Source organism: Lemur catta, chromosome 10 (genome assembly GCF_020740605.2).
Source record: "Lemur catta isolate mLemCat1 chromosome 10, mLemCat1.pri, whole genome shotgun sequence".
Lineage (NCBI taxonomy): Eukaryota > Metazoa > Chordata > Mammalia > Primates > Lemuridae > Lemur > Lemur catta.
The window spans coordinates 6,961,827-6,987,093 of NC_059137.1; the positions used below are offsets into that span (position 1 = coordinate 6,961,827).

Sequence of the window (25,267 nt, forward strand, 5' to 3'; positions counted from 1 at the left end):
GAGGACGCGTGGCCCGCTCCAGAGGCGGTGTCCCCGGCGCCCTTTCTCTGCCCTTTTAGGATGCGCGCTGAGGGGCGTGGCACGGCCTCAGCTCCGCAGTGGCTGCCGGGAGGTCCGCTCCGCTGGAGGGTCGCTCCTCCTCTGCGCCTGCGCAAGGGGCACAGGGCGCTGCGGCTTAGTGAGCACCTGCGGGTCGAAAACTACTGTAAAGTACTTTTATCACTACTTCATTTAATCCCCGAAACCCCCAAGAGGGAGCGCCTATTTGGCAGAGCAAGGACAGGACCCCAGATCTGTCTGACCCCAGGATGTTCTCCTAACCATTATGCTATAAAATGAGCCCCAAGTGCTACTAGATTGACAAAGAGTTTCACGTTAACACTAGCGGGAGAACAAGGATGCAGGCAGCTGATGCTAACTGCTGGATGGAGCAGAAACGTGGCATAATGATTCCAGAAAGCAGCTAGACAGGATAGATGAAGCCTTCAAAAAGTTCATGCCTTCCAAGCTACATAGAAGACTGAGCCGGGGAAGTTATAAATGCAAGGATTTCAAACACGAATAGTCACCACTGTATCACTTATACCAGAGGATGAAATAAGCAAAATATTCAGAAATGGACTGGTTAAGGACATTTTTAGCATATTAGATGCTATAGTATTCAGCCCATAAAAATATGTTTTAGCCATACAGCAACTTGCTGCAATAACATAGCAATGTAGATAACTCAACATATTGATTTCAAATCTTTTGGATATATACACCCAGAAGTAGGATTGCTGGATCATATGGAAGTTCTATTTTTAGTTTTTTGAGGAACCTCCATACAGTTTTCCATAATGGCTGTACCAATTTACATTCCCACCGTCAGCATATTATATATACCAAGGTTCCCTTTTCAACACATCCTTTTACTTATTTATTTATTTTTTGAGACAAGGTGGTCTGGCTCTGTCACCCAGGCTAGAGTAGAGTGGCATGATAACTGCTCACTGCAACCTCAAACTCCTGGGCTCAAGTGATCCTCCTGCCTCAGCCTCCCAAGTAGCTGGGACTACATATGCCAGCCATGACAACTAGCTAATTTTTTTTAGTAGAGACGGAGTCTCGTTCAGGCTGGTCTCCAACTCCTGAACTCAAGTGATCCTCCCACCTTGGCCTCCCAGAGTGCTAGAATTACAGGCATGAGCCACCATGCCCGGCCTTACTGTAACTTTTAACTTTATAATTTTTTAAAACTTTTTGACTCTTGTAATAACGCTTAACTTAAAATACAAACACATTGTACAGCAGTACAAAAATATTTTGTTACATCCTTATCCTATAAGCTTTTTTTCTGTTTTTAAATTTTTTAAATTTCCTTTTATTTTTTAAACTTCTTGTTAAAAACTAAGACACACACTAGCCTGGGCCACACAGGGTCAGGATGATCAGGACATCACTAGGCAATAGTAAATTTTCAGCTCCATTATCTTACAGGACCACAGGCGTGCGTGCAGTTCGTCACCGTCAGAAAAGTTGTGTGGTGTATGACTGTGTGTTCTCCCATTCCATAGGTTGTCTCTTCACGTTGTTGTTTCCTCTGCTGTGCATACTATTAGTTTGATGTCTACTTTTGCTTTTGTTGCATGGGCTCTTGGGGTCAAAAAAAAAAAAATCACTGCCCAGACCAGTGTCATATCATTGTTGATTTTTGTACATGGTGTGAGATGAAGGTCCAATTTCTCCCATCTGTAAGTAGATATCCAGTTTTCCCAACACCCTTTATTGAAGAGACTGTCCTTTTCCCATTGTGTTCTTGGCACCTTTGTAGAAAATCAATTGACCATAAATGTATGGGTTCGTTTTCTGAGCTCTCTATTCTGTTCCATTGGTTAATGTGTCTATTTTATGCCATTACCATGCTGTTTTGATTACTACAGCTTTGGTAATATATTTTGAAATCAAGTAGTGTGATGGCTCCAGCTTTGTTCTTTTTACTGAACATCACTTTGGCTATTCAGGGTCTTTTGTCGTTTCATATGAATTTTAGGATTTTGTTTTTTTCTATTTCTGTCAAAAATGACATTGGAATTTTAGGCCGGGCGCGGTGGCTCACACCTGTAATCCTAGCACTCTGGGAGGCCGAGGCGGGTGGATCGCTCGAAGTCAGGAGTTCGAGACCAGCCTGAGCAAGAGCAAGACCCCGTCTCTACTAAAATAGAAAGAAATTATCTGGCCAACTAAAAATATATATAGAAAAAATTAGCCGGGCATGGTGGCGCATGCCTGTAGTCCCAGCTACCCAGGAGGCTGAGGCAGTAGGATCGCTTGAGCCCAGGAGTCTGAGGTTGCTGTGAGCTAGGCTGATGCCACGGCACTCACTCTAGCCCGGGCAACAGAGCAAGACTCTATCTCAAAAAAAAAAAAAAAAAAGATATTGGAATTTTGATAGGGTTTGCACACAATCTGTAGATTGCTTTGGGTAGCATGGACATTTTAACAGTATTAATTCTTCCAATTCATGAACATGGGATATTGTTCTATTTCTTTGTATCTTCAATTTCTTTCATCAATATTTTATAGTTTTCAGTGAACAGGTCTTTCACCTCCTTGGTTAAATTTATTCCTAAGTATTTTATTTACTTGTAGCTATTGTAAATGGGATTTTCTTGATTTCTTCCCAGAGAGTTCATTGTTAGTGCACAGAAGTGCTGCGGGCTTTGTATCCTGCACCTTTACTGTATGCACTTATTAGTTCTCACAGGTTTTTAGGTAGACCCTTCAGGGTTTTCTGTATATAAGATCATGTTACGAACAGACAATTTCACTTCTTCCTTTCCTGTTTGGATACTTTTCATTTCTTTCTGTTGCCTAGCTGCTCTGGCTAGGACTTCCTGGACTATTTTGAACAAAATTGGAGAGTGGGCATCCTTGTCTTGTTCCTCGTCTTAGAGGACAGACTTTCAACTTCCCATCATTCAGTATGTTAGCTGTCGGCTTTTCACATATGGCTTTTATTGTGTTGAGGTACATTTCATCTGTGCCTCACAAACCCTGTGAGACAGGGTTTCAGTCTGTCCCCATGGCTGGAGTACAGTGGCATGATCACAGCTCACTGCAGCCTCAAACTCCTGAGCTCAAGCAATCCTCCTGCCTCAGCCTCCTGAGTAGCTGGGACTACAGGCATGCACCACCATGTCTGGCTAATTTTTTAAATTTTCTACAGAGAGTCTTGTGGTTGCCCAGGCTGGTCTCGAACTCCTGGCTTCAAGTGATCCTCCTTCCTCAGCTTCCCAGAGTGCTAGGATTACAGGTGTGAGCCACCACACCCAGCACTAATTTGAGAGTTTTTATCATGAAAAGATGTCAAACTTTGTCAAATGCTTTTTCTGTATCTAATGAGATGATCTAATTTTTAAATCTAAAAACTTGCTATGTGATCATGTGTTTTACCTGCTTTTCAAGTCCACACTCCCTCCTCCCGGAAGCTGCAGATTGCTGTAGCTGAATTAGAAGAGTTGAACAGGCTCTTCCAATAAGGATTTCGTGGCCTTTTTCTTAGACCACTCTGAGAGACTCTACCTCCATCCCTGCTCAAACTTTTCTCCCTGTTCTGAGAGCTCAAAGGTTTCAGCCCATCACAGCACCCAATGCCCACTGTAAAGAATACATGATTTATTAAAGACATCAACAGCATTGATTCAAGGAACAAAACAGATGAAAAAAACAAAAGCAAACTAACATTCTGACTCTGGAGTGAGATCTGCTGAATTCTTACAGCTCAATCTTTAAGTGTCCCAAGCTGGGAGCAGCTTCTCAAGCAGGAAGCCTCAGGCACTCTGGCTCTGTGGGGACCTCCCTTGAGAATCTGGAGGGGAACTCACCACGGGCAAGTCCTTTCCTCAGGCAGTATCCCACTGGGAGCTCAGCCTAACCAAGACATGGTCCCTGTGCTCTTGACCTTCACCTCGGGGTCAAAGAGAGGGCACCGGACCCAGCACTGCCAGAAGCCAATCAGATGCAGTGATTCAAGTAGTATGGTCCCAGAAGGGAGGGTGGGGGACAGGCAAGAGGGAATGCATCAGGTGTCCTGGGCAGTGTCTGCTGGGTCCCAGGCAGTGGCCCAAGCTTCAGGCTGTGAAGGAGTCAAAGGGGCTGGTGGGGCTGAACCACCAGCTGACAAGTTCTGAGTAGACACTGGAGCGGGCTGCTAGGAGGCAGTGTGTCTCTGCCTCATCCCAGGGGTCCTTGAGTCTGGCAAGGACATCGGCTCTCTTCGCTCCTTTATACGCAGTTCCTGTAGAGAGAGCTCAGAGCCCTCCCAGCCCTCTTCCTGCTGGAAAACCAGGAAGGTCCCGGGCCAGGGAGAAAAGATGCTGACTTTGACCTTGGGAAATAAGGAGGACCATGTTTCCAACTCCTTTCTACCTTCCCAGTCCCACCTCTTATCCCCAATCTGCAATAAATAGCCAGGAGTCTCAATAAATAGTAAAAATCTCCCAAATACTTTGTGTTCGGAGAGGAGGAAACAGGCAAGTGCACAAAGTCCCAGCAGCATCCAAGGAAAAGCCTGGTAAAGGAGCCACCTGGGAGAAGGTGTTTCTAGCCCACAGCCAGGTCTGGGAGGGCAGCAAGAAGTCCCACCTGCCAGATTCAGGAAGGCTTTTCGGGCCTGGCTCCTGCTGGCCGTCTGGGAAGAGGATGAGGACTTTTGCTAAGGTACCTGGGCTTCCAGACCCAAACCACCTGCCTGCTCACCAAAGGAGGGAGGGGACTTGGTCAGAAGCAGCCCCGCCCTCCCAGAGCTGGGAGTAGGCTCACTGCCCCTGCTCAGAGTGCACATGTTCCAACCCTGGGAACAGCCCAAGCAGGTGCCTGGAGGAGAAAGGCCAGCAGCACCCTCAGTCTGCACGGGGAGGAGGGACACACACAGGCACAGCCATGGCCCTGCTGGCACTGACAGGATCCAGGGCCTAATGCTCAGCTACGCCTGGCTCAGGGATGCGCTGGGTCCCACCTGCCCGTTGTAGGACTTGCCACCCTGGGCTGGGACCTGGAGGCCAAGGGAATGACAACTCTTGTGAAGCACCTGGATGCCAACCCTGGGTACAGAACCACCTTAGTGTCCTTTCCCTTTGGGGGCACTTCCAGAAAACCCAGCTTTCCTTCTTCCTTCTCCCTCCCTGGGCAGAAAGCAGGGGCAAGAGGCCCAAAGCCCCATCAATTCTCAGCAGCTTCTGGTTTCCAAGAGTCCTGTTATGGGAAGCACATTCAGGGCCCTATTCAGGGCTCCCTCCCAGCCCGGGACCTGGGAGCCTAGGGATGAGAAAGGATGCAAAGGCCAAGGTTGACCTCCAGGGGCCTTGCTGAGCCACATGCCTCATTCTGTCTCCGGGTTCACGGGAGTGGGGGGAGGAGAGAGGGGAAGAGGCTCAGGATAAGGCACCCCAAGAGAGAAGGACAGAGGGAGAGTAATGGCGAGAGGAACACATAGCTGCTGCAACAGAGGTGGAGGGAGACAGAGCTAGAGAGGGGGGCTAAGAAGGAGAAGCAGCGAGACCAAGTGGGATTCAGATACCCTCACCCCTCACCCCCTTCTCTCTCTCTCTCTCTCTCACACACACAGACGTAGAGACATCTGGGGAATTCAGGGACACACACACACCAACACCAGATAGACACACGATTAGTGGGAGGTGCACGGAGGGTGTGACCTGGGCCTGGCAGATGCTTAGTGCCCTCAGGGTCACTTTCCCCAGGGAGAAGCCTAAGCACCAACCTTCAGAAATGGTTTCTGGCCTCTATGCCAAGCACCTCCCTGACCAGCGCCCAGGAGAACATCAGATGCAGGAACCGAGGCAGGGAGGGGCCCTTGCCAGCCTCCCAAATAGACCCCGGCCCCGGAAAAGAGAACTTCCCGAGCCCCAACCCTGCTCAGAGGCCTGGGCAAAGGGTCTCAGGGCTGAAGAGCAGGCAGGGAGCCAGGCTTGGTGGCAGGGAAGGGGCACAGCACAGTGTGCTCCCAGTGGGAGCGGCCTGCGGCAAGGGAGCCAGGGCGAGAAGGCCTGGAGTGGATCAATCCTGCAGCTTCCCCCCTGGGCTGGCGTCCCCACAGGCTTCTACATGTCCCAGAAGCCAGGGCACCAGGGTCCAGTGGCTGCTTTCCAAAACCTTGGCCTCTTGCCGCCAGGCTACTTTGAGTCTTGGAGTTCCTTGGCTTTCTGTAGGATCTGGCAGACGTCTGTGATGGGGTAATCCTGGGCATGGGAAAGGCCAACAAAATGCCTGAGCCAGCTCACCCTTTGCCATCTCTGCCACACCCGTACCCTTCCCCACTGGGGCCTGTCACCATGCTGCACCCTGGGCCCATGGCAGGGACCACAGAATACCAGACATCCCGCGCACACTGCCCAAACCCATGCATGGAGCCAACGCTGCGCCCACTGGAGCACCAGCTTAGCGAACCCAAACAGCACCACCCAAGGGTCCCACCGCCCTCTCCTCAGGACCAGGACCAGGGCCCTGCCACCATCGAACCCCAAGCTCCACTCACACCCGGTATAGGGCCGGGCACTAAGCGTCAGCTCCCTGAGTCACCTTGACAGCCCTAGGAACGGGTTACTGTGCTCAGGCCTGTCTTGCAGAGCTCGTCAGTGAAGTTATGGAAAACCAACCTAGGCCAGGCGCTGGTGAAGAGACTAAGACCCAGAGAGGCTGTCTCTTGGCACTCGGGTCACATGAAGAGCACAGAGGAACAAAGGTATAAAGCCAAAGCTGTCTGGCCCTTGGGCCCATGTTCTTAATCACTGTGTTCCGCTTTCCTACCCCGGGTCTGAGTGCAATTACCAACGAGCACTGCCATGTTCTTGGTGCTCGCTGTGTCCCAGGTGTGACTAACCTACATACAGCACTTGGTTCAGAGAGCCCAAGTCATCTGCTCAAGGCCACACAACACTCAAGGTCAATGGCAGAGCCAGGATTCAAACCCATATCCAAACCAGATCTGCCTCAGATCCTTTCCCTGGATTCTTCCTCTCTGCTACTCTCTACCGTTCCTGAGCCCAGCTGTGACAGCGGCTGCTGTGGGGTGGCAGCTTGGTGAGCATGCCTCAGGGCTGAGACTGGGCTTGCTCCTCCAAACTCCCATTACCTGCAGGAGCCGCATGTTTACGGTAAAGTCCCCTTCCAGCAACTGCTCCCGGATCAGTCTACGAAAAAGAAGCAGCAAAAGTGCTGGGACCCAGGGCCGCTCTGAGTGCATGCCCTGCCAGGCCCCTTCCAGCTCCTTCCTCACCACCCACAGCGAGCTTGGTTTGGCACTATCCCAAGGATTCCAAGGGCTCTCTCCAGTCACCTGAGAGCAGCTCCTGCCCGCCCTCCAGGAGCTGAGGGTCCTCCCCTCTGGTTCCTCCCAAGGACTGGCCAGGTGAACCAAGGCAAAGTCATGGCCACACACTCACATGAGCATGGCGCAGCAGACGAGGAGGAGGAAATCAAAGCGGTTGTCATCGGCGAAGAGGGAGTCCCAGATCCGGATGACGTCAGGCAGCAAGAACTCCTGGGACAGCAGCAGTGTCAGCCAGCGGAAGGCAAAGAACTGGGGCTTGATGTTCTGCTCTTGCTGGGGAGAGTGGTAGGGGGTGGGGTGCAAGAATCTGGTTGTTAGCTGCCACATGGCACCATGCAGCCTCTTAGAAGTGAATGCAGGTAAACACCAGGGCCCAGGCCCAAACATCAAGGATACAGTGGGCCAGGTGTGAATGCCAGGTACTCCTATGGGGACGGCACTGGGCCACCGAAGAGCCTCACTTGTTTAAACAGGCAGGGGCTTCTTGCTGCCAGTCAATGTCCTCAGACCTTTTGATTGTTCAAGAGAAGCCACAAACCCAGATTTTTTTTTTTTCCCAGAGACAGGGTCTCACTCTGTCACCCAGGCTACAGTGCCATGGCGTCACCATAGCTCATTGCAACCTCAAACTCCTGGATTCAAGCAATCCTCCTGCCTCAGCCTCTGCAGTAGCTGGGACTACAGGCTACCACATCTGAATCTGGCTAATTTTTCTGTTGTTTTGTAGAGATGGGGTCTCACTGTGTTGCCCAGGCTAGTCATGAACTCCTGGCCTCAAGCGATCCTCCCGCCTTGGCCCCCCAAAGTACTGGGATTACAGGCAAGAGCAGACTGTAATGCCCAGCCAATTTATTTTAATTTTTAAAAATGAAGTTAATACACATCTCAGAGAACTATAAACAGGCTTAACTATTTCAGTGTATGGTAGATGCCCTGACTGTGCCTGGCACACAATGGGCACCGTTCTCAACTCTCCCCTTCCCTCCCAGGCCTGCCTCCACATGTGGTGAGCACCCCCGCAGCAGCAGTGGCCACTCTCAAGCCAGACCTGGCCCTGGGCCTGGGCTGCTCAGCAGCTGCTCTGCACCTCTGCCCTTTCCTGCCTGTCTGGTCCGGAGGGGCCCTCACCAGTTTCAGGTAGAGTTCCACGTCCTTATCCTTCAAGGTAGAGTACACCTTTTCCATCTTGTAGGTGATGCCACACTGGGAGTCATCTAGGCTCTTGATGAAGTTGTCCCGGATCTCAGCCATGAGGTTGGTGAAGCAGAAAAAGGTGTCTGCCTCAGCGTGCTCTGGAAAGACACGGGGTGCACAGAAGTGGCACGCATGAGGCCCACCCGCCCCACACTGCATTGAAATCTGGCCCCTCTGAGCCCCCCCAAGTTGCCTTTCTCTCATGGTCAGGCTGTCCCTCCTCTGTCCTTGACTACTGTCCACTCCCAGACTAAGGACATCATTGCTTTCTTCTCACATCTGGCAATACTGCACACTCACTTAGCAATTATTACATACTCTCCTGATGACATTTTTCACACAAGAAGGTAAGCTTCCTGTATGTACATCTCATCTCCTCTACCAGAAATTAAGTTACAAATATCAAAAGATCAGTAAACATCCAACATTCTAGATCAGAGCCACAAGAATCTTACAGATGACCCAGGCCAAACCCTCATGTGACAGGGAGAGTGGAGGCCCGAGGAGGGAAGCACGCCGCACAGCTGGCTACAGCCCTCCAGCCTGCTGGCCTCGGTCCATTTCTCTAGGAGCCAGCAAGGAGGGGTGTGGGAAGCCAAGGGCCTTCTTACCTTTCCACTCGCTGTTGGGGTCCGTGGCAAAGGTATAGTAGAGAGGCCCCACGATCTCGTTCATGCCCTGCACGTAAGCGATGCCAGGGTTGAGCTTGGCGTAGATGAACAGGATCCGCTCCACCACCTCCCAGTGGGCCTCGCAGCCGTTGGGCAGCACCTCATACTCGTTCAGGGACGATGGTGCAGGGTTCTTGTGCGGGGAGCTCATCTGGGGAGCAGAGGAGGAGCCCATCAGGAAGGACAATGTGTCTTGCCAGAAATATTTACCATTAAGCCTGGGCTTAACTTCCAGCTTAGGGAAAATATAAGACATAAAGGAACATGTCAATCACCATAATGAGGAAACAAGTAGATGATTCCAGAATATGGGGCATTCTACAGGCCAATAGTACTAAGACCTAATTCATGGTGGTAAAAGCCAGAACAACAGTTACCTCTGAGACAAAGGGTACTGACAGGGAAAGGGCATGAAGGAACCTTCTGGATGATGGAAATTGTTCTTTTTTTTTTTTTCTTTTTTCTTTTGCTTTAGTGTTTTTGACTTGCAGCAACTGTGGCCTAATAACATGGAAATGTTCTGTATCTTGACTTTGGTGGTTACAAAGGTATATACATAATAAAATTTACCTAGTTGTATACATACATTTTACTATATGTAACTTACAGTTCATTTTAAAACCTTTAAATATGTCAAAAACATATGACTGAGGAAAACTTTTTAAAAACTCACTTGTTTGGGGGGCAGGGGAGAGACCTATCTGTCCGACATCTAGAGACTAAAGAAACATAACATCCCAATGCAAGGCATACACCTTGATTGGATCCTGGTTTGGAATAAAACAATAAAGATACTCTTGGTACAAGTGAGGAGAACATCTCAATTACCACAGACTGGATATGAGATGATATTATGGAATTATTGTTGTTCTTCGTAGACGTGCTATCAGATGCCTGCTGAAGTACTTGGGGGTGAAGGGTCAGACAACTGCAACTTACTCTCTCCATGTATGATGAACACAAATAAAGCAACATGGCAAAATGTTAACAACTGTTGCATTTAGATGGCAAGTATACAGATGTGCACTGTACTCTCTTCTTTCAACTTTTCTGAATGTTTAGAAATTTTCCTAAGCAAAGGTTAAAAGATATGGATGCAGGTACTTTGTGATGGTAATAAAATTTAAAAGGAAAAACAAATTAAAAAAAAAAAAAAGGTTAGAAGATAAAGAGATGATGATCCCTCCTAAAGGCCAGGCATGGTGGCTCATGCCTGTAATCTCAGCACTTTGGGAGACCAAGGCAGGAGGATTGCTTGAGGCCAAGAGTTCGAGACCAGCCTAGGCAAAATAGTGAAGACACCATCTCTATAAAAAAATTTAAAAATTAGAGAGTGTGGTGGCGTGTGCCTGTCGTCCCAGCTACTCAGGAGGCTGAGGCTGGAAGATCGTTTGAGCCCAGGAGTTCGAGGTTACAGTGAGCTATGATAGTGCCACTACACTCCAGCCTGGGCAACATTCCCAAATACCAGTTGCCCCTCAGGATCCCTTGAACTCTGTAAAGATTCAGGTGCCTGCGCTCCCTAAACCTACTCAATCAGCAGCCCCAGCAGTGGGGCAATCCAGGCAGAGAGAGCTTATGAAGCTATGCGGGCAGCACAGGGTCCCGAGGACATTAGATTCCCTCTCCCATTACACACACACACACACACACACATATGCACGCTTGCATATGCATAAACACACATGTACATGTTTACATGCACACATCTCAGTAATATTTACTCAGAGCTTTCTATGAACCAGACAGTGTTGTACAAACATTCTTCCATAAATAAGCCCCTGACCAACCTAGAATATTCTCTCAACATCATTTTCAAGATGAGGAAACTGAGGCTCAGAAATGTTAGGTCACTCATTAAATGTCCCACACTAAGTGATGGCACTGGGACTTGAACCCAGATGGGCTGACTCCAGAACCAGGCCCCTAGGGCAGGCTACCGCTCAGGGATGCCCAGTGCTTTCTGCTTTCTAAAAATCTGCACAGCCATGACCTCATTTCATCCTCCTGGCAACTCAAAAGCCAGGCCTGGCAAAAATGATCATGCCCAGTTTATGTGAAGAGGAAACAGAGGCCCAGGAACATGAGCCAGGATTACTTACCCGGCATCACACAGATGGTCAGCTTTAACTCAAACCACCCAACCACAGGCCCAGAGGTCTAGGGATGAAGTTTCTGGTGGGTTCTCTGCCACCAGGACCAGTTCCAAAAGTTAAAATGTGTAAGAGCTCAGCTCTCAGACCCCAGTTACTACAGTGAAAGGAATGACAGGAGCCAGTCCCCCCGGCCCCTCAGCCAGGAAATCCGCACCCTAGCGGGCTGCCTACAAAAAATGCCATGTGGTTATTAAACAAGTGTTCTGCACCTCACAGCACTTCTGCTGCTCCCAATTCTGTCATAGCCACGTGGAACACTGGGATCAGCCCCTGCCCCTGCCACCCCATCAGAGCCTGGATCAAAGTCATTCCCTTGGGGAAAAAGCTTCTGCAGTAGTATCCGTCTCTAGCTTGTTAGAAGCTACAGAGAAGGGTTTTTCCATGATACAGGACAGTGAGAACTTTTAGGGAACAAGCCCCTGCTCCAGGTACCAAAACAGTAGGTGTAAGTTAAGGAATAAGGTAATACACTTGTTTGGCTACAAGCAGCTTCTTGGAGTTACAGGAATCTCCTAGAAGATTTGGGTTCAAACACCAGCATGACTTGCCCAGCACAAGCCCCACCAATTCCACCCTCTGAGGCTCTCGGATCTACACCTGCTCCACCCCAGCCCCCGCCCCAGCTCTCGCCTGGGACTGCAGCTGCCTCCCAGGTGGCCTCCGCACCTCCATGCCCAAAGCAATCTTTTACAAAATAGACCCGAATCACTGCCCTGAAAATGCTGCAAGGGCTCTCCCCACCCCTCAGGACAAAGGTCCCTCGTGGCCTCACCGCCATCAACCTCTTTCCCCTCACCCTCCGCTTCTAGCCAAGGCCCCAGGACCTTGCTCACACCAGGCTCTCTCCTCCTGAGGACTTTGGCATATGCCCTCCTCTCCACCTGGAATGTTCCTTCCTCTTTGTCCTTCAAGCCTTGGCTCTAATGCCACCTCCTCAGGAAAGTCTTCTTTGATACCCAGAATGGGTCAGCCCCCAGCCCATCCCACCCGCCTCACACTTCCTCACCACATTAGTAATGATGTTCTCAAAACCACTTCTGCCGTAAGAACAGAAGTGTGGCTTGTTCACCGTGATGCAAGGCCCTCCCCAGGCAGCCATTACACCAGCTGGAGGGCAATGAACCTTTGAACCCCAACTATCAGAAAGAGCCCCAGAGGTGGACCTGGCAGGACCAAAGTTGCTTTGGTAACTGTCAGGGCAGATGGTTTTGGGCCTGGCACCAGTGGTCCACGGGACGCAGGAAGGGGAAGGCTGTTAGAGGAGTCCCTGGGAACCCCAGGTTGGCTCACATTTGTAACCCCGCTCCGGTTCCGGGCCACTGTCTGGGATTTCAGCGTCGTCTGTTCCACTCGCTTACGAAGGGTCTCAAATTCATTCTGAGGGTCCAGGATGAGGAGGCAGGGGTACTCGGTGGCCCTCTGAAAGAAGGATATGTCTGGGCACAACCTCCTGTCAAGAGGGAACAGGAGAGAATCCTGTTACTCAGGATGGTTTTGGCTATTCCATCAGTGCCCTGCTGCTAGGAGACTCCAAGAGTCCCCCAAAGCATTGGTTTTTTGTTTGTTTGTTTTATTATTTTTTTCTTTTTTTTATAATGCATTCTTTTTTTTTTTTTTTTGAGGCAGTCTCACTCTGTTGCCCAGGCGAGTGCTGTGGCGTCAGCCTAGCTCACAGCAACCTCAAACTCCTGGGCTCAAGTGATCCTACTGCCTCAGCTTCCCAAGTAGCTGGGACTACAGACATGCGCCACCATGCCTGGCTAATTTTTTCTATATATATTTTTAGCTGTCCAGATAATTTCTTTCCATTTTTAGTAGAGACGGGGTCTCGCTCTTGCTCAGGCTGGTCTCGAACTCCTGAGCTCAACCAATCCGCCCACTTCGGCCTCCCAGAGTGCTAGGATTACAGGCGTGAGCCACCACGCCCAGCCCCCCAAAGCATTGTTTTTTGGGGGTTTTTTTTGTGTTTTTTTTAGAAAGGGAGTCTCTGAGTCCGCTCTGTCCAAACACTGTTGAAGCAGGAGACAGATGCATGGGACCACTAAACGCGCTGCCTGTTTGGGGGATTTTTTAATTATTATTTTACATATTAATGGAAGTTCTCCATGCCTCCACCCTGGTTTGTTTTGGTTTTTTTTTTGGAGACAGAGTCTCACTCTGTTGCACAGGCTAGAGTGCTGGGGCATCAGCCTAGCTCACAAAAATCTGTTTTTAATTGTGACATTTTTTTTTTCTTTCTTATTCCCTGTGGACCTCAGGATGAGCATAATTATAACATTTTATTGAAAAACAATATAGGGCCAAGCATGGTGGCTCAAGCCTGTAATCCTAGCACTTTGGGAAGCCTAAGTGGGAGGATTGTTCAAGGAGGCCAGGAGTTCAAGACCAGCCCGAGCAAGAGTGAGAACCCATCTCTACAAAAAATACCAAAGTTAGCCAGGCATGGTGGTGCATGCCTGTAGTCCCAGCTACTTGGGAAGCTGAGGCAGGACAACCGCTCAAGCCCAGGGGTTTGAGGCTGTAGGGAGCTACCATGATGCCACTGCACTCTAATCCAGGAGGCAGAGCAAGACCCTGTCTCCAAAAAGAAACAGTCATTATATATGTATAGTACCCATATTTTTTGTGCATTTCCAAGTAGATACACACACATTTTTTTAAGTGTCTTTATGGTCAAACAACCTAACTTTTCTCTTCAGCCACAAACATTTTTCAATGTCAAAAACGTCTTTCCATGTCAAAAACATTTATCTAGTATGCACAAGGCTATTAACTGTTGTGCTGTTTGAAGTAGTGAAAGAAGTTTGGTTAAGTAAGTTATATACTGTACAAGAAAATATTATATAGCTGACATGGAAAGATGTTCAAGGCAGAGTAAGAGAAAAAATAAGTTGGGAGACAATCTCCAGAATGTGTTTTAGTTTTTAAATTAAATGTATTGCAGCATATGCACATTTTGCAGACTTCTTAGATGTAGCACATTGCAAACCTGCCCTCTAGAAACACTGAAGGTCGCGCTACAATTACTACCAGACGGAAGCTGCTCTCCTGGGTCAATATGTGGTTCCTGACTTAAATGTGGCCATCAGAACACCCTGTGGCAGAGCCCCCTTTCTCCTGCAGCCTGGCCAAGCCACCCAGTGCTGAGGTCCCCTGGGGCTGTCTTCAGATGTACCTGGGCAGGGGAGGAGCACCCAGGGTGGTGAGGGTGAGGAGGACCTTCCTCTCGACTTTCCCCTGCCACGCACCTTCTTCCCAAGCTGCAGAGCACTCTCACGTGCTGGTCCTCAGGCAAGCTCACTGCCTCACCGCCTCCTCCTCTCCCTTCATGTCTTGTGCTGAGTCATCTCCTTAGAAAGGCTTTTCCTGACCCCCCCCAATGCAAGCAGGGCCCCCCTTTTATTCTCTCAGAGCATGAGGTTTTCCTTCTGTAACAGCATTTACAGTATTTGGAACTACGTATGTGTTTCTAGGTTTAGTATCTGTCTCCTCACTTAAACTGGAAGCTCTCCGAGGGCAGAGACCTTTCAGTCTTGCTTACCCGCCTAGACCTTTGCTCACACAGGCACTCAGCAATTCCTTGAGAAGCAGCCAAATGAAGGAGCACCTGGCCTTGCAGACCAACTTGGGCACCTGAGAGCTGCCCCTTGGAAGTGCTGAAGGTCACTGTGTGGGATAGCCAGCCAGCTTGTCCTGTCTGACCAAGGAAGGTGCCGGAGGAGGATTCAGGCAGGCTGTGGTAAGTGGAACAGGAGAGCTCCCAGAACCCTTCTCTAATAGAGAGCCGATGATTTTAAGGGCTTCTGCGTTGTGCTAAGACTAGCACAACAGTTCCATTTATCTGTGGAGACCTAGACCCCACTCTACGCCCTTAACTTGAACATCTTACTCCTGGTTTCCAGATATAAAGAGTAATGCTCAGAAAGCCTGAGTCACTTGCCAAGGTCACACAGCTAACAAGTGGTAAAGGTGGGACTAAAGCTGGGCAAATGGACTTCAGAACCCAGGCTCTCAGCCACTCCACCACCCTGCAGACAAGGCCTTCCTTCCAGCTCCTCGCTCAGCCTTATGGAGACCCCACATGCTGCCAGACTCCCAGCCCAGCAGGGCAGTAGAGCCAGCACTTCCACGTTTCCTTATCAGGTGGAAGAGCAGGTATACATTGTAGCTCACAATTTTAAAACACACATATCTGACCATGTCACGCCCTTGCTCAAAGCCTTTGCGTGACTGCCCCATGCCCTTGGGATCAAGCCTGAGGTCCAGCCCCTGCGTCATACCCTGGCTCTTGCATTGCTCCTTGAATGCACCAAGCTCTGTGAGCTCTTCAGGGCTTCCCAAAGGCAGCTCCGGCCCGTAACAGCTTTTCCTCTTTCCTGAGGTCCCTGACTCCGCAGATGGCAGCTGACACACTGCTTTCTCAGGCTAGGCCTCCCCCAATCCCCTGAACTTTACGTCAGAACATTTACCATGAGTGCTAAGTGCGGGTAAGATCCAACTGGTCAAATGTCTGTCTTGCCATCTTTCCCTCTAGGTTCTAAGCTACTTTAGGGGAAGGACCATGCCTGTCTATTCAGCACTCAACCCTGAGCTTGGCACTGTCTATACCCAGGGCTCAATACTTGTTGAAGGAATGATCAGATGAGTCCATAAACGCCCAGGACACAAATGAAACTACAGTGTGGATCAGGAGAGCTGGGCACGCGTGAGCAGAGCCCCACCCACGCACTTCCCTTGACAGCCCGTTCTCAGGCCCATCACCAGTGGTGCCTGGACCCATAGGGACAATCCGCACACACCCTGTGCACCTGGGCTGCAAAAGGAAAGGACAGAGCTGGAGAAAGCCCCAGAAGTCCCGAGGGTCCCCCCAGCCCCCAGGTGCCCTGCCTACCGGACATCCTTATCGATTTGCAGCAGCACCTCATTGTCCTTGAAGTACGTGTTCCACCGGCTGTCGGGGCTGGGGTTGAGTGGCTGTTGGGGGAGAAGATGATGCTTCATCCACAGCACAGCTAGGGCCCGAGGACCAATTCTACCCTGGAGGCCTGAGCAGTGGCCTTCCCCAGCAATCCCGCCACACACCCAGCTGTGGCCCTGAGACAGCCTGCCAGCTGCTCAAAGGAGACAGTCCAGGCCTTCCCACAGCCTCCCAAATCCCATTCAAGCTCCACAGCTGGCAGTCTGCTCTGAGTCTAGCCCTGCTGGGCAGGGACTCTGTTCTTTCTGTTCCTTGCCCTAGCTCTAGAACTCTGTGTGTAACAGGTGCTCACTCAGTGCTTGTTGAATGAATGAATGTTATATCATTAGGTTTCCTCAACTTTCATTTATCAATGCTCTGAGTCATCAATTCCTATCTTGGGAGGACGGGCCTACGGTCAATCCATTTCCATGCCCTGCGGTGTGACGCACATGGGAGGAGCTCAGCCTTTGAGCAGAGAACAGGTTTCCTCTAGGCCACAGAAAGGCAGTTTGTCTCCCCTCCTGCCCTGCTCTGACTTCCTTCAACTATACCACCATGGGACCTGCCTCAAGGAACGGGGATGAGGGTAGGAGACCTGGCCCTTGGAGCACCTAGAGCAGGGCTGGCCACAGCACTCCCTGGACACTGGCCGTCATTTATATACTGACTGCGCCTGAGCAGGAGTGGGAGAGACAACTGTCTTCAGGGCCTGAGCAACCAAATGCAGAAAGGAGGGACCGGAAGGTCCAGAGGGAGCCGATGCCAGGCTGCTGCACCTGTCCTCTGGCGTGGGGGTGCTTGGCCTGCTCAAAAGGCCCCACCCCTCATTCCCTAGCCTCGGTCCCTGCTGCTGGCCCTTACTCACATGGTCCTCAAAGGTCACATCCTCCCTGGACACACCCATGTTGGCCTTAGCAATGCCAGGCTGGATGATCATTTCCCTCAGGAACTGAGAGTATAGCTCCCTGCGGAGAGGAGGAAGAGGGATGATTCCCAAAGGTCTTGCTCAGGGAGCCCAGCCCAGACCAGAGAAGCAGCAACAGAAGGCAGATTGGTCTCAGCACCACCAGCTCTGTCTGATACAAAGGCCCTCCCACCATCACCCTTCCACAGGGCCTCACCTCTGCTTGGCCAGGATGGAGGTCCATGAGGCTCTCTCCAAGGGGAGGTAGTTCAGGAGAATCTACACAGAGGAAGAGGGGCTAAGCTCTGGTGACAACCAGACAATAGGTGGAGGCTGATAGGCCTCAAGGAAAACATCTCACAAAGCCCAGAGAAGATGAGAAGTGATGGAACCCAAGAACGTCCACACGAATCAGGGCTAGTCACCCCTTTTTCTCCCCACTGCCTCCCTTCCCCTTTATCCCAAACCAGCCCTTTCCTCCGCTTTTCCTCACACACATTCTTTCAAATGATTGAAACGACAGCACCAACACCACCACTTGTGCTCAAAGGGGCTAGAAACCAGGACACTGGGTTTCCACGGCCACCTCAGCTAACAGCTCTAGGGGAAGCACAGCCTTTGTTTTGTCCCAGTAAGCATCACTTCTGCTGGTATGGACCAGGAAGCAGAGGCCTTCATCAGCATTAGAAAGTGTCCCATCCCCAAGGAGATCCTGGAGGGGACACCAAGAGGAACAGAAAACCCAGAACTTCCCAGAAAAGCTTCCTCAGACAAGCAAGGAAAGGTGCAGAACAGGAGGGAGGGGCCAGGGTGGGGGCAGCCCATGCAGGAACCCAGGGACTCTCAGCAGAGCAGAAGCCCCACCCCAGGCACACCCACCTTCCAGCAGAGGCACCGCAGTCCGCCCTCACAGGGGATGCCTGTGGACACAGCAGGCAAAGGTCACGCCCCAGGCCAGAGTCCCAGAACCCCCCAGCCCTTCACCTGGGAGCCAGCTGGCAGGGAATGGAGTAGGCAAGAAGTATTTCTTCAGGAATCATTCGCTGTCAGAAAGATTACTAGACTGGAAGCTAATTCTGTGTGTAATTTCTGACCATGGCCCCAGGCCCCAGCCCAAAGCTCCCTCTGTCTAGAACATTCTTTTGAAGATAACACCTTCTCATCAGTCTCATCCTTGATATTCTTTCCTCAGAGCAACCTTTACCAACTACCATCTCTTCCCAGTCAAAGTCAGGTCTCCCTGTTATAAACAGAAATGGCTCTGTGACTTCTTCATAGCATCTATCACAACTAGAATTATATAATATATTTTATGTATTTATTTAACATCTGTAACCCCCACTACTGGGTAAGCCCCAGAAAGACGAAACCAACATCTGTCTATTATTCCCAGTGCCCAGCACAGGGCATGGCACACAGAAGATATTCTGTAAGTATTTGTGGAATATAAACTAAGCTACTAATGCTAAGTGCTTTGTGCTTTATAGACATTTCACTTAATCCTCATTATAATCCCAGTAAGTAGGAAAGACTAGCCTCATCCTTCTCATCTTACAGATAAGGGAATTCATCTATAAAGACAGAGCAACCAAGGACTCAACACAGGTCTGACTCTAAAGCCCAAACCACTGACACAGACTGCCCCCCCTTCCAGGCAAACTTGTCCTGCAACATTGGCAGGAGCCTTGCTAGAGTAGTATCCCTGGCCCTGTGAACATGAGCTAATGCCCCCCACTCAGAATGACAGGGATAATGAAAGAACTTCTTGCTGGCAAAGTTACAGGGGCAGGGTAGTGACAAGAAGCTACACGGAACACCTTGGGGTGTTTTTAAACACAAACAAAAAGCAGATAATTAACCATGCCAGGGAGGGCAAAGTCAAACACTGCAGAGGATCAGCTTCTTAAAATCAGTGTCCCAAGGCTGAAATTTTGCCATTAACCAAAATTTACTGTCACCTCAGCTTACATCCCAAGCCAGGGAGAGAACCAGGAACCACCTTGCAGCTAATCAAATTCCACAACATAGGAAGCTAGCTGAGGAATTAGGAAAGGCCCAACCTAGGCTCAAAAGGTCACTCCTCATTCTCATTCTTCCATTTCCAGTCCTCTCCAGTTACTCTCAGGAATCTGGTGACTCCTGCCTAAGGCCTAAAAGTATGCTAACTGTGGCCACAATTCCTCTGGGAAACCTCTCCAAGCTCAGGACAGTCACTGCTTGGTCAGCTCTCCAGAACTTGGCGAAGGCCTCAGAAGTCAGGCTGGCCCCCAGAACTGACCAGGTGTGGCCCTCAGCACCTTCCCCTCCATCCCAGCCCAGGCTGCTCTAGGGAAACCCTGAAAATGCAGAGTTGCCTCTTACCACTAAAACTGAGTTCTCGAAGCTTTTCCAATGCAATTGAGGGCTCCTTCAGGACATCCTGGAAATCTGCAATCCTGGAAGGGAAAAGGCAAATGAAGCACACTCAAACCCTAAGGTGACAGGCTTAGTGACTGAGCCTGCCGCCCACAGCTCCCTCACACCTCCAGCCTCCAACCTGTCCCCCCTTCCCCTTCAGGGCATAAAAACTCAAAGCTCATCCAAGGTCCTCACCAAAAGCAGCTCTGGGGAACAATAGATCTATAGAGTATTTCTTCCTCTAAGCTCAGAAACATAGAATGTCAGTGAAGAAACTTGAGATATTATCTAGAGGTTCTCAACTGAGCACCACAAAATTAGACACATTTTGATATTTAGTGAGCTGACATTCACTGGGCACTTCCTGCTGGCCAGGCCCAGCCCACAGCACAGCCACGACCTTAACTCAATGAACCCTAAGAACCAAGAGTAATTTGATCCGCAGGCGATGGACCTGTGCAATCTGCACTTAGCTCTCCATGCTAACAAACAGACCTCTGGGTCTGTCTACAAGGAAGGACAAAAGGTTTAAAAAGCACATCCTGGCGGAAAACTGACGAGTGAGCAAAATTTAGCCACTGCTGCAGGATCTGGCTGGGGGAGGAGAAAGATTGGAGAAAGCAAGTTCTCTAGCATTTCTACTAGGAAAAGGGCACAGGGAGCATTTGGAGAAAGGAGAGTACTGAGGCAGAAGGTTAAAAAGGGGGAAAGGGATGGGGGCGGGGCACGGAGGTCTGGATGAGGCAGATACCAGGGGAAGGGGGAACCCAGGGGTCCAGGGGTAGAGAGACAGAAGGGATGACACCAGGGACAGAAGTGCCTCCGCTCCGTCCTCCCCGCCCCCACAGCCCACAGGCAATGAGGTTAGAAAGTGGCCTCCGTATTCCTGGCCGCGCCGGCGCTCCCACCCTCTGCGGGGCAAAAGGGGCGGCCTGGCCAGGAGTAGTCTGGTCGGGTCGGACCCCGTGGTCCCTTACCGGCTCTTGTGCAGACTCGACATGGTGTTGACTTCCGGACCCCCTAAGTGCCTCTGCCACCACCGCCGCCGAAGCCGCCGCCGCCGCCGCCGCCCCCCAGGGACGCGGGGCGCTTGGCAAAAGCCTCCGGCCGGAAACGCTACCGCAAGCCTGAGCGTTCCGCCTTGCCCGGCCCCGCCCCTCCCGGTCACGTGCTACCCTCTGCTCTCCGCCTACCCCTACCCCTCCACCCTAACCCCGTGCCCGCCCCTGCCCGGCGTGGCTAGAGGGGCTGAGAGCACGCCACCCCCGTCCCGAGAACCCTACGAGCCAAGTGTGAGGCCCTGCCAGGGACAGCGTAGACTGTGTGTCCCTGGACTATTGCATGAACTTCCCTGGGCCTCAGTCTCTATCTGCGCAATATACCTGTCACCCTGTCTTCTTCCGTACACGTACCCTACCTGGAATTATGAATGTCGGCCTCCTCTGCTAAACTGTACAGGCCTCTGGGGCTTCTCCTGTTCACTGCTGAGTCCTCAAGGACTATAGCAGTGACCAGCACTGGCCTGGTGGCTCAGTAAATACTAGATGGAGGACCAGGACTACAATTCAGTGTCTCCTTGACTTTTGGATTTCATAAACAGTAAAATTTCTGTAATTTTACCATAATTTCAGAACAATAGAAAAGGAAAGCCAAGATTTCAGAAATTCCAAGAAAAGACAGTTGGCAGCCTTAAAATTATTTCTCTACACATTTATGCATCTGTGCATAATGTCCTTATTCTTTTTTCTTTTCTTTTTTTTTTTTTGTTGAGACACAGTCTCACTCTGTTGCCCGGGCTAGAGTGAGTGCCCTGGCGTCAGCCTAGCTCACAGCAACCTCAAACACCTGGGCTTAAGCGATCCTACTGCCTCAGCCTCCCGAGTAGCTGGGACTACAGATATGCGCCACCATGCCCGGCTAATTTTTTTTTTGTATATATATTTTTAGTTGGCCAGATAATTTGTTTCTATTTTTAGTAGAGACGGGGTCTCACTCTTGCTCAGGCTGGTCTCGAACTCCTGACCTCGAGCGATCCACCCGCCTCGGCCTCCCAGAGTGCTAGGATTACAGGCGTGAGCCACCGCGCCCGGCCTTTTCTTTTCTTTTCTTTCTTTTTTTTTTTTGAGAAAGAGTCTCACTCTGTTGCTCAGGCTAGAGTGCCGTGGCATCAGCCTAGCTCACAGCAACCTCAAACTGCTGGGTTCAAGCAATCCTTCTGCCTCAGCCTCCTGAGTAGCTGGGACTACAGGCATGGGCCACCATGCCTGGCCAATTTTTTCTATATATTTTTAGTTGTCTGGCTAATTTCTTTCTATTTTTAGTAGAGACGGGGGTCTTACTCTTGCTCAGTCTGGTCTTGAACTCCTGACCTCGAGCAATCCTCCCGCCTCAGCCTCCCGGAGCGCTAGGATTACAGGCGTGAGCCACCGCGCTGTCCTTATTCTTTCAATTTTTCCACAGGTCAGTGAAAACTTTGACACTGGACTGTATAACCAACCTCTTCTCCCCTCCAGCTTTCATGTGCCTGCCTAGTAGGATTTCATTTGCCCAATACAGCAGCCACACATATCTGTTCCTTCATTCACTCATTCTACAAACAATTTATTTTTTTATTTTATTTTATTTTTTCCACTGAGTTACCAACTGAATCTACAAACAATTTCTGCTTCCACTATGTGCTGGGCACTATGCTAAATGTTCTGCAGAATACAAAGATTAAGTTTCCTTGGATGACATATAAAAAAGGAAGAAACATTGACTTAATTGTACAACAGGCAAGGAATATTTTTTTGGATAAAAAGAATACCAGCCAGCCCTTTAAAATATTAGTTAGGAAGACAGGAAAAACACAAATAATACCTCAGGAAAAATACAGACAGTTGGCTGTCATTTGGAAAAAAATAAAATTCTCATCCCTACCTCACATCTAACACAAAAATAAATTCTAAATTAATTAAAGCTCTGAAAAGGAAAAATCTGGCGGGTACAGTACTCCTGTAGTTCCAGTTACTTGGAAGGGTGAGTTGGGAGGATCACTTGAGCCCAGGAGTTCAAGGCAGTGAGCTGTGATCGTGCCACTGCTCTCCAGCCTGGGTGACAGAATGAAACTCTGTCTCTGGGGGGAAAAAAATAAAGGAAAAATCTATAGGATTAGAAGAAAATTATATAGGAAAATGTTTACAATCTTGAAGAAGGAAGACACAAAGCCCAGAAACCACAAAAGATAAAACAACAATATAACCACATAAAAGTTAAAATCTCTGCAGTAAAGTAAAAGACAAATAGCAACAGGGGAAAATATTTGCATCTTTTATGAAAAGAGTTAATATCCCTAACATATAAAAAGATATTAAATCAACAAGAAAAAGACAAACACACCCATAGGGAAAAAATCATTCATTCATTCACTCACGAAATTTATTGAGTATCTTCGACGTGCCAAACACATTCTGCGTATTGGGAATTTAGCAGTGAACAAAACAGACAAAAATCCTGCCTTTGAAGCATTGACATCTCAGTATGGGGACATAGCTGTTAAATAAGATAAATAAGTAAACTGAGTAGTGTGTCAGACGGAGATAAATCCTACAGAGAAAAATCAAGCGGGAATGGGGGTGTTGCTGTAATTTTAAATAGTGGAGTCAGGAAGGCTTCTCTGAGGTGACATCCAAGCAGACACTTGAATAAGGTAAAACAGTGAAGCTTATAAGCAGTATAAGCAGGCACATCAAAGGAGAAATAAAAACATCCCACCAAAACCTGATACAACATTAAATTGTACTACTCCTCAAAGGAGTACAAACTGAACAAGCAGATTGTGCCTCCTGGACTGGTAAGAGCAAGCCATATTTATTCCAACTACCACTAGTAGGAAGTGGAGAAACCGACTTCTCTCAGTTTTCAAGAGTTAAACTGGTGCAGCCTTTTCACAGAGCAATTCCACAAGTATTAATACAATTTGTAGGCCAGGCACGGTGGCTCACGCCTGTAATCCTAGCACTCTGGGAGGCCGAGGTGGGAGGATTGCTCGTGGTCAGGAGTTTGAGACCAACCTGAGCAAGAGCAAGACCCCATCTCTACTAAAAAAAAAAAAATAGAAATTATCTGGCCAACTAAAAATATATATAGAAAAAATCAGCTGGGCATGGTGGCGCATGCCTGTAGTCCCAGCTACTCAGGAGGCTGAGGCAGTAGGATCGCCTAAGCCCAGGAGTTTGAGGTTGCTGTGAGCTAGGCTGACGCCACAGCACTCACTCTAGCCTGGGCAACAGAGCAAGACTCTGCCTCAAAAAAAAAAAAAAAAAAAAAAAAAAAACAGGCTGGGCGCGGTGGCTCACGCCTGTAACCCTAGCACTCTGGGAGGCCGAGGCGGGCGGATTGTTGGAGGTCAGGAGTTCGAGACCAGCCTGAGCAAGAGCGAGACCCTGTCTCTACTAAAAATAGAAAGAAATTATATGGACAGCTAAAAATATATATAGAAAAAATTAGCCGGGCATGATGGCGCATGCCTGTAGTTCCAGCTACCTGGGAGGCTGAGGCAGGAGAATCGTTTAAGCCCAGGAGTTTGAGGTTGCTGTGAGCTAAGCTGATGCCACGGTACTCATTCTAGCCTGGGCAACAGAGTGAGACTCTGTCTCAAAACAAAAAAAAAAACAAAAACAATTTGTAAAAAAAAAAATAGTATGCTTCTTTTTTAAAACCAGACTCTTTGTTTTGAAATCATTGTAGTTTCACATGAAGTTACAATGATAGTACAGGGAGGTCCTTTGTATTCTTCATGAAGTTTCCCCCGTGGTTTTATTTTAATACAATGTTAACACCTTTACTGAGATATAATTGATGTTCTATAAACTGCATATATTTTAAGTGTACAATTTGATAAGTTTAGAAATACATATACGCCTGTGAAACTATCAAATAAACAAACAATTAACAAACATATTCACTGACTCAAAACATTCTTCATGTCCTTTATATTTCTTCCCATACTCCTCTTCTGCCTGCCTTATCCACTCCCCACGCACCCTCTCCACCCCCCACGCACCCTATCCACTCCCCACACACCCTGTCCACCCCACACCCAGGCACTGATGTGCCATCACTATAATTTAGTTTGCACTTTATAGAATTTTATATAAAGGAAGTATACACGTCTTACATCTAGCTCCTTTTACTCAGCATAATTATTTTGAAATTTTTGTGTCGAAGCACACATCAGCACTTCATTCCTTTTTGTTGCTATGTAGATTCAATTATATAAACATACCACAGTTTATCTATTCACTTGTTGATGGACATTTAGGTTGTTTCTAGTTTGGAGCTATTACAAATAAAGCTGCAATGAACATTCATGTACAAGTCTTTATTTGGACATATGCTTCCATTTCTCTTGGAGTGGAATGGCTGGATCATATGGTAGATGAATTTTAAATTTAAATACCAAAAATTTTCCAGAATGGTTGTATCTTTACCACTAGCACCAGCAGTGTAGGCAGGATCCTGTTGTACCACATCCTCACCAATACTCGGTATGGTCAGTCTTTTTAATTTAATCTAATTTAGTGTTTGTTTATTTATTTATTAGAGAGAGGGTCTCATTTTGTTGCCCAGGCTGGAGTGCAGTGGCCTGATGGTGGCTCACTGTAACCTTGAACT

General features: G+C 49.0%; 1 protein-coding gene across 3 annotated transcripts; it reads right to left on the bottom strand.

Annotated features, from left to right (window-relative positions):
* Positions 1–87: 87 nt before the first annotated feature.
* TBC1D13 (TBC1 domain family member 13) lies at positions 88–20,756 on the bottom strand. Of its 3 annotated transcripts, none has more exons than XM_045563259.1 (12): positions 20,590–20,756; positions 19,577–19,650; positions 18,095–18,135; positions 17,433–17,494; positions 17,177–17,276; positions 16,243–16,325; positions 12,642–12,801; positions 9,136–9,346; positions 8,459–8,622; positions 7,443–7,603; positions 7,133–7,190; positions 88–186 (listed from the first exon to the last, which is right to left on the bottom strand). In XM_045563259.1, the coding sequence occupies exons 1-12, from the start codon at positions 20,610–20,612 to the stop codon at positions 88–90; spliced, it is 1,236 nt and encodes a 411-aa protein (XP_045419215.1). In that variant the 5' UTR covers positions 20,613–20,756. The 3 variants fall into 3 exon arrangements, with proteins under 3 accessions (XP_045419215.1, XP_045419217.1, XP_045419216.1); XM_045563260.1 differs by lacking the exon at positions 88–186 and adding an exon at positions 6,059–6,239 and having other exon boundaries at positions 20,590–20,715; XM_045563261.1 differs by lacking the exon at positions 18,095–18,135 and having other exon boundaries at positions 20,590–20,605.
* Positions 20,757–25,267: the final 4,511 nt, after the last annotated feature.

What these genes read in the sequence shown, in the direction of transcription:
- TBC1D13 (XM_045563259.1), bottom strand. Translation starts at nt 20,612, where the DNA reads ATGTCGAGTCTGCACAAGAGCCG. An exon ending in TGCGGTGCCTCTGCTGGAAG is followed by an intron (nt 17,495 to 18,094) that starts GTGGGTGTGCCT and finishes TCCTCTGTGTAG; the next exon opens with ATTCTCCTGAACTACCTCCC. An exon ending in CCCCAACAGCGAGTGGAAAG is followed by an intron (nt 8,623 to 9,135) that starts GTAAGAAGGCCC and finishes GTGTCTTTCCAG; the next exon opens with AGCACGCTGAGGCAGACACC.